Source organism: Miscanthus floridulus, unplaced genomic scaffold (genome assembly GCF_019320115.1).
Source record: "Miscanthus floridulus cultivar M001 unplaced genomic scaffold, ASM1932011v1 os_1347_1, whole genome shotgun sequence".
Lineage (NCBI taxonomy): Eukaryota > Viridiplantae > Streptophyta > Magnoliopsida > Poales > Poaceae > Miscanthus > Miscanthus floridulus.
Window position 1 is genome coordinate 1 of NW_027097666.1, and position 9,011 is coordinate 9,011.

A 9,011-nucleotide genomic window follows, 5' to 3' on the forward strand; every position below is an offset into this window, starting at 1 on the left:
GGGGGACCGGGGCCCGTGCCGAGGCCATCTTTGCCAGCTCATCGGTGGCCTCATTGTACTTCCATGTGACGTGGTTTAGTTCGAGGCCGTCGAACTTGTCTTCTAGGTGACGTACCAATTTGCAGTAAGCCTCCATTTTGGGGTTGAGGCAATTTGACTCCTTCATCACTTGATCCACGATGAGCTGTGGGTCACCTCGGACGTCGAGATGCCATGCCCTAAGTTCGATGGTGACTTGCAAGCCGTTGATGAGGGCCTTGTACTTGGCCACGTTGTTGGAGGCGGCGAAGTGGAGCCGCACCATGTAGCGCATGTGTACTCTGAGGGGCGAGATGAAGAGCAGACCCGCGCCTACCCCGGTCTTCATCAGGGATCCATCGAAGTACAGGGTCTAGCACTCCATCTGAATTTGAGCAGGTGGCAGTTGGGTGTCTGTCCACTCAGCCACGAAATCGGCCAAGACCTGAGACTTGATCGCTTTCGAGGTGCAAAAGTCAAGGTTTCCCCCATAAGCTTGATGGCCCACTTGGCTATCCTGCCCAAGGCCTCCCGGTTATGAACTATCTCTCCCAGGGGGAAAGATGATACCACAGTCACTGGGTGAGACTTGAAGTAGTGACGCAATTTGTGCCAAGCTAGGACCACGGCGTAGGCCAGCTTCTGGATGTGGGGGTAGCATGCTTTGGTCTCGGAGAGCACCTCTCTGATGAAATAAACAGGACATTGGGTGGGTAGAGCATGCCCCTCTTCCTGCCTCTCTACCACTATGGCAGTGCTGACCACTTGGGTCGTTGCGGCGACGTAGAGTAAGAGGGCCTTGTCCCTGGCCGGGGGTACTAGGATGGGAGGATTTGTGAGCAGCGTTTTGAGTCTGTCGAAGGCTTCTTCAGCCTCGGGGGTCTAAGAAAAACGCTTGGATTTTCTTAAGAGTCGGTACAGAGGCAAACCTTTTTCGCCAAGGTGCGAGATGAAGCGGCTCAGGGCCGCAAGGCATCCCATGACCCTCTGTACTCCCTTGAGGTCTCTGATTGGTCCCATGCTGGTTATGGCCGAGACTTTCTTTGGGTTGGCTTCAATGCCACGTTCCGAGACTACGAACCCCAAGAGCATGCCTCGGGGGACCCCGAACATACACTTCTCGGGATTGAGCTTGATGCCCTTCTCTCTAAGGCATTTGATGGTTATCCTCAAGACGTCGATGAGATCCTTGGCTTTTCTGGTCTTGACCACGATGTCGTCTACGTAGGCCTCGATGGTTCACCCAATGTTGTCGCCAAAGACCTAGGTCATGCACCACTGGTACATGGCACCTACATTTCTGAGGCCGAAAGGCATAGTCACGTAGCAGTACATGCCGAATGGTGTGATGAAAGAAGTCACGAGCTGGTCTAACTCTTTCATCTTGATTTGATGGTAACCGGAATACGCATCAAGGAAAGACAGGGTCTCGCACCCTGCAGTGGAATCAACGATTTGATCGATTCGGGGTAATGGAAAGGGGACTTTTGGACAGGCTTTGTTCAAACCGGTGTAGTCTACGCACATCCTCTATTTCCTATTTTTCTTCTTGACTAACACGGGGTTTGGCAACCACTCTGGGTGGGACACTTCTTTGATGAATCCGGCCGCCAAGAGTTTTTGTATCTCCTCACCGATGGCCCTACGCTTTTCCTCATCGAAGCGGCGCAGGCGTTGCCTCACCGGTCTAGATCTGGCCTAAATGTCCAGGGCATGCTCGGCGACCTCCCTTGGTATGCCCGGCATGTTTGAGGGACTCCATGCGAATATGTCATCATTTGCACGGAGAAAGTCAACGAGCACAACTTCCTATTTGATGTCGAGGGTGGCGCTGATCCTCAGCGCTCGGTCGTTGGGGTAGGCGGGATCGACTGGGACGAGTTTGATGGCCTCCGTGGGCTTGAACGCCCCCGCGCTACGCTTGGAGTCAGGCGCCTCGCCACTGAGTTGGTCAAGGTGGGCGATGAGGGTCTCGGCCTCCGCAAGAGCCTCGGCGTACTCAATGCACTTGACGTCGCAGTCGTATGCATGTTCGTACGTGGACTCAATCGTAATGATACCACTGGGGCCCAACATCTTGAGCTTGAGGTAGGTATAGTTGGGGACTGCCATGAACTTGGCATAGCATGGTCGCCCTAGGATGGCGTGGTAGGCTCCCCCAAACCCGACTACCTCGAAGGTAAAGACTTCCTTGTGGTAGTTGGAGGGGGTGCCAAAGTAGACAGGAAGGTCAATGCGCCCGAGGGGTCATGTGCGCTTCCCTGGCATGATGCCATGGAAGGGTGCGACGTCGCCTCGGAGCCTCAACTGGTCGATCTCCAAGAGCTCCAAGGTGTTGACATAGAGGATATTGAGGCCACTGCCTCCGTCCATCAACACCTTGGAGAGTCGGGTGTTGCCGATGATTGGGTTGACAACCAGTGGGTACTGCCCGGGATTCGGAACATGGTCAGGGTGGTCGTCTCGATCAAAGGTGATAGCCTCTCGAGACTAGTCGAGGTACCGAGGGGTGGCCACCTTGATTGAGAAGACCTCTCAATGTTCCCTCTTCCGCTGCCGTGCCATAAGACACGCCGAGGATCCACCGAAGATCATGAAGGCGTTACGTACCTCGGGGAACCCATTGTCCTTGTCCTCATCTTGGTCGTCGGCGCCCTTCTGCTTGGCGTCGTCATCGGGGGGCCTGAGCCTGGTGTAGTAATGCCGTAACATGGAGCAATCCTCGAGGGCATGCTTGACCGGGCCTTGGTGGTAAGGGTATGGTTTCTTAAGCATGTCGTCGAAAGGCCTAGGGCCTTTGAAGCCTCGAGGATTCTTGTGCTCTGCGGCCGCGACTAGATTGGCCTCCAGGACCTCCTGCTTCCCTAGGCACCCCTTTTTCTTTCTCTTGGGGAGGTGGGAGGTTGAGGCCTCGGGGGCCTCGTCCCTCTGCTTACCCTTGGTGTCGCTGTCGGGGAAGATGGCTCCAACAACCTCTTCACCCGAGGCGAAGTTGGTGGCGATGTCGAGTAGTGCGGCGGCCGAGCGTGGCACGTTCCGACCTAGTTCTCAGACCAAATCTCGGCAGGTGGTGCCAGAGAGAAAAGCCTGGACGATCTCCGAGTCGCCGACGCTGGGCAACTTGGTGCACTGTTTAGAGAAGCACCGGATGAAGTCTCAGAGAGACTCGCCTGGCTTTTGGCGGCAGCTCTTAAGGTCCCAGGAGTTTTCAGGGCGCACGCATGTGCCTTGGAATTTCTCGATGAAGATCTAAACCAAATCGCGCCAGTCGTGGATCTGAGAGGGAGGAAGATGCTCAAGCCAGGCTCGCGCCGAGTCTGACAGGAGTAGGGGGAGGTTGCAGATGATGAGCAGATCATCGTCCACACCGCCTAGCTGACAAGCTAGGCGGTAATCAGCGAGCCAGAGCTCGGGGTTGGTCTCGCCGCTATATTTTGTGAGGTTGGTCGGCTGGCGAAACCAGGCTGGGAACTGAGCATTACGGATGGCTCTACTGAAGACCCAAGGGCTAGGTGGTTCAGGAGAGGGACTACGATCCTCCTTGCTATCATAGCAGCCGCCTCGGTGCGGGTGGTAGCCCCGAGCGGGCCCCTCATTGTCATGGCGTCGTCGCCTGCTGACCACCTCATGGTCTTCCTACACCTCACGTCGATTGCCAAGGCGGTCCAGAAGCATGGGGACCCTGTGGGCTATCGGTGCTCAAGTGGGCTTGGGACGAGCCTAGGCTTCCCTGTCCTGCCGAGGCGGTGCCGCGGGCAGGTTTGAGATGCCCCCATGCCACTAGGAGGCGGAACTCTCGGCCTGCTAAACCGTGGTGGTCTCTAGGAGCCCTCAGAGCTCGCCTTGGACCCACCGCCCCTCCGTGGTAGAAGGCTCGGGCATTACACGGACCAGCATTGCCACAGCCGCGACGTTCTGGCTAGCACAATTGAAGACTAAGGGTTGCTCTCTCCCTTCATCATTGTGGATGTGGTGATGTACATCGCGGGCCCTCCATCGGGCTCCTCCGCCTTCGCCGCGACCTCGCTGCTCCTGTTCGAGAGAGTCTCGAAGCTGTTGTAGAAGGAGTCGGTCTTGTTTGACCTTGGCCTAGAGCTCACGGAGCTATTCTAGGTCTAGACGTTGAGGTCGCGCAAGAGTGGGGTTCTCGTTTCGTGCGGTTGGCAGGACAATGCGTGGAGGTGTGGCGGTGCCTATACCCAGGTGAAGCAGGGAACGGCTACCTGCCCCCTCGTCCTCCTCACCCGCCCTTGGCATCCCGAGCCCAATGTGGAAACACTCATGAGTGGGGTCATAGGTGCCTTTGTCATCAGAGTCGGAGTAGCCTAAGCAGTAGTCGCTTGCGGCCAAGAACTGGCGCATAGCCCTAGGGTCATGGAGTCCAGAGAAATCTACTCCGGGCCATGCCTCATCCTCCTCCGAGGAGTCAGCGTGGGTGCTCAGGTCAAGAGTGAAGCGCTAGCGGTGTTCTGAGGGATCCTTGTGAGCGGCAGCATAAGCGTAAGCATAAGAGGCGGCGGCATTTCTCAACCCAAAGGGGTATGGGGATGGCGCCGTCGCCAGACTTTGCTTCGCCTAGATTGACTCCTCAGGGAGTGGTGGAGCGGAGCTTGATGACTGGTCATCGCCATATGCCACCGGCGATTTTCCTTTGTCCAAGCTCAGGCTAGACAGGTCCCTAGCCAGGGACCCTATGCCAACAGCTGGTCGTAGTATATCAGCGGGGAGCAGCATGCCGCCCTAGATTCGCGTAGCGTTAGGGTGGTCTTGCTCACGTCGTGCCTGGCGAGCACAGCGAGAGCGGCCGCCCGAGCACCGCCTGCGCCTAGGCTACCGGTGTGTGACTTTGTCGTCGATTGGTGGGGCCCGAGGAGTGAGGAGTACCATGTTGTACTCATGCCCTAGAGACATGAACTCTAGGCTCCCAAACTGAACCACCATGCTGAGACGCAATGGTCGTACGGGGTCTACCATCCAAAACTTGCTGGGATGATGAAACTGACACGCAGAGGTCCCCTACCTAGCGCACCAACTGTCGGTGTTTCGGACCGAGGGGTCCTCAACTGACTAGTGAATTTGAACTGCGTGCCCCTAGTCCCAGATGGTGATGCAAAGAGACACAAGGTTTATACTAGTTCAGGCAATCGATGCCCTACGTCTAGTCTGAGAGATCGATCTTGTATTCCTTGCACCGAAGTGCTAGTAGTAGGGGGTTACAAGCATAGTGAGAGAGGGAGCTGATCCTAGGTCTCGGTGAGGTGTCATGTGGGCTACTTGAGACGTTGCTCTCAGGCGGCTGGGATGTGTATGTGTGTGTGTTACAAGGTGTTCTTCTCCATCCGTCCCCCTCTAAGTGGCCCAAGTCCTCTCCTTTTATAGTTGAAGGGAGGACAAGGACAGTACATGTGCTGACTATACGGCGTCGTGCCAACAGGGGCGGTGTGTCCAAACCCTGTGGCCTATTCCTGTGGTGGCATGGTTGTCGGAGTGGTCTGTCTTTGGAGCACTGGGGTGACGTGCTGGTCACGTCCGACCCTGTGCGTCATGGGAGCTCCTGGGCTGCCTCGGAGCAAGCGCGGCGGCCAGGACGTGGATCGCTGTGGATTGGCGGCGCGTGAGGCCAAGGCTCGGTCAGTGCCGAGGCTGCACCGCAGTGGGGGTTCTCGGTAGACATGAATCCCAAGGTAGCTGAGACCCTGGTGCATAGTGCTGAGGCCCGGAGAGAGCGGTTGATCCGGGGTGCTAGCTTGGAGGCGGTGACGAACTGGGCCAGGCCATCCATGTCGCGTTGTTTTTGAGGCGGGGATCATGGGGCACAGTGCAGTGTGGGCACTGATCGTGGGCACAGCGTCAAGATATAGTGATCGGTAATCCCCACCGTGCCCTGTCTCAGCCGATATGGGGCCGATGCGACCTCAGGTCCCATCGACCATTCTGTGGTGTCGAGCCATCGTCCGGCTGAGATTGCGGGAGTGGTTGAAGTATTAATGGGACATAACGTGCTGTTAGGAGGGTCGGTCGAGGCGGGGGCGACGGACTATGGATAAGCTGGCCTTGTACGATACGGAGAATAAGGCCTTGCGCAAGACGGAGAGCGGAGCCTCGCGTGAGACGGAGATTGGACTCCTTGTCGAGGCCTTCCGTGAGAGGCCTCGCGCGAGGCGGAGATTGCACTCCCTGCCGAGGCCTTCTGTGAAGAGCCTCGCACGAGGTGGAGATTGCGTCAGGACACCGAGACCTCCTGTGCGAGGCTCGAGGCAAGGTGGAGAGCCTGGTGGGCTCGGACGTGGTGGGTGAGGGGCCCACGGCTTACCTTCTAGCTTTGTTTTTTGATGGGACTTAAGTGACCCCTTTGATGTTCGCTCGGGGTACCCCATTCTACGGTACCCGACACCCCTGTTTCCATATTGCTAAAAAGTCATATTTTAATGTTTATTGCATATATCATTAGTCAAGTTACAAGATCATGGTTTTGATTAAGCACTAGCACAAACTACCCAATGCAATGTCCCAAAGGTTTCAAGGTACAAGATATCAAATATCTAGGATATCCTTAATGCCATCAAGGTAGACACATGCAGTATGAATTAAGTGATTAAATGTGAATAGGTAACAAGGATGGTCCCATGCTATACTTGCCTTAACTTGCTTTTCCCCCAAAGCAATACGCTCAAAAGCCTTTAGTATTCCACTTTCAATCTTCTGCTTCCAATTCTCAGCTTCTAGTCTTTAGAGAACAACTTCTTAATCACCATGTAAACCTCACCGATTGACTGAACCATATATCACCACACAAACATCCATACATGGCATACAAATAAGAATATATGAGAACAGTACATCAACCAATAAAATAAGCAAAATGACGTATCGCTACGAACACACAAATGCAAAAGACACACTATATGCGATTCAACGAAAAAGCGACTATCGAAGTAACGGAAAATAAAACCTATCCATTTAACTTATTTTAACTGTAGAAACACATGTAAATATTCTCATTAATCAACTTGATTCATTGCTTAAGAAAGAGAGTAGTATAAAAGCTATATTGACTTTATATTCCAAAAACGATGCAAGTGATAATATTAATATAATTAACTTTTTAACTGCCAAAACACATTTGAGTAACATGAGAACCACTAACGTCACTGCGTAGAACATGCCGAAACAAAAGTAACGCGACAAGAATGGCTCGATGCTACGGTTATGAGAACACAAGAGACACTAAGAAAGGAGCTACGGTTAAAAGAAAACCACTATCAAAAGATTTATATTATATTATAAAAGAAACAACTACGAGCTTGTTTTAGGTTAGCTAAGAAAAACTATATGAGCAATATTGATTTAGATTAATCACAACATATTTAGTTTTAAAAGTCGAGTTAAAGCTAATCATGTATTATTTATAAATGTTATCACATAATTTATTAAACAAATTAAACTTTACCTTCGCAAAGGAATTAAGCATGTGACAACATCTACTCGTACTTATCACATATGTATCTTGTTTAGCTAATCAAATTATATTCTAGAAACACTTTTATGTTAACAATTAATCATATTAACTTTTAGGTATAAATTATCAAGGTTAAGCACCTATATTGCTTTTAATTCCAAACTAGTGTGCAAATATACTAATCAGTTTAATATTTAGCTATATATGGAAAAACATGTGACATGAAAAACATTGCCCCTAACATATAGTTCACGTCAGCATGAACCAAACGCAACTTAAACGGTGTAAAACGGAATTAGAACTTAAATTGCTTTTAATTAAAAAGTTATTGAATAATCCTTAATCAAATTAATATTTAACTTATAAATTTCTAAGATGTGAGACATGTTAAACATCGCTGCTAACACATACCACACATTGCGATGAAACTCGCGCAATCAAATCGAAATAAAAAACCTAAATCGACTTTAATTAATCGATGATTAATTAATTATAGACACAATTAATATTTTAATAAAATAAATTCATAAACATGTGATATGAAAACTAATAACTCTACTGCGTAGATCTCCACGACACAAAACTAACGCAACTAGAACGAACTAAAACGGACTTAAAATGAATAAACTACGATTATTTAACGACCGGTGGCAAACTCGTAAATAACTCGTCTTCTACCTTGGTTTATTCACGTAAAGAACAACAATGGTGTGGAAGGCTACTGCCGTGCTGCTCCATGCAGGGAAGGAAGGGGCTCAGCCTTGGCCTGCCATCCAGCCGACGGCGCAGCAGCGGCGCTAGGGCCCACAGCAGTGGCGCGCTGGACTGGAGCCGGCTCAGCCGGTGGCTGTCGGCCACTGCAGGCACGCACGCACGGCACATGGCGGCGGCCATGCCTACCGCTCACGCGCGGAGGATGGGGGCCAGGGCACAACGCGCATGGGACATAGGGCCACGCAGGTCGGCGGTGACGGCAGGGTCGGGCGCGGGAGGAGGCTGCGGGATGGCCGGAGAATGAATGAGAAGCCCTGTCCATGGAAGTTCGCCGGAAAGCGACACTGGAAAAAGAAAAACGAAGGGGAAATGGTCAAACGGTGATGGATTCGCTAAAAGGAATATACTATGGTGTAGAGAACGACGAGATCTACCTTGTGGTGGTGGTGGTTGACGCCGGAACGCGACGGTTTGGCCGGAAAAGCTCGCCGAAGAGTTCACCGGAAACCTAGCTGTGTCAAACTTCGGCGTCCGATCTACGGGGCTACGAGTGGTGGCTCGAAAAACAGGCTGTACTTCTAGAATCCTCGCGTCGAGGGCTATGCCGGCATATATATACGCAGGGTTTGGAGATTTTGGAAAGTGAAGATATTTATTAATTATTGATTTTCAGAATTAAAATAATTTTAGAAAATCGGAAATTACTATTTAGGCTCCGAAAAATATCTCTGAGCTCTGAAAAATTCCATAAAAATTCCTAGGGATAGATGGAAGAATAAGGAACACAACCAAAGTGGTTTAGCTCCTGGAAAAGACCTTT

At 51.6% G+C, this 9,011-nt stretch overlaps 1 protein-coding gene across 1 annotated transcript; it reads right to left on the reverse strand.

The window, feature by feature from the left end:
• Positions 1-1,827: 1,827 nt before the first annotated feature.
• On the reverse strand, positions 1,828-2,130 carry LOC136533950 (uncharacterized). The gene has a single exon (XM_066526459.1). The coding sequence runs from the start codon at positions 2,128-2,130 to the stop codon at positions 1,828-1,830; it is 303 nt and encodes a 100-aa protein (XP_066382556.1).
• Between the last annotated feature and the right edge of the window lie 6,881 nt (positions 2,131-9,011).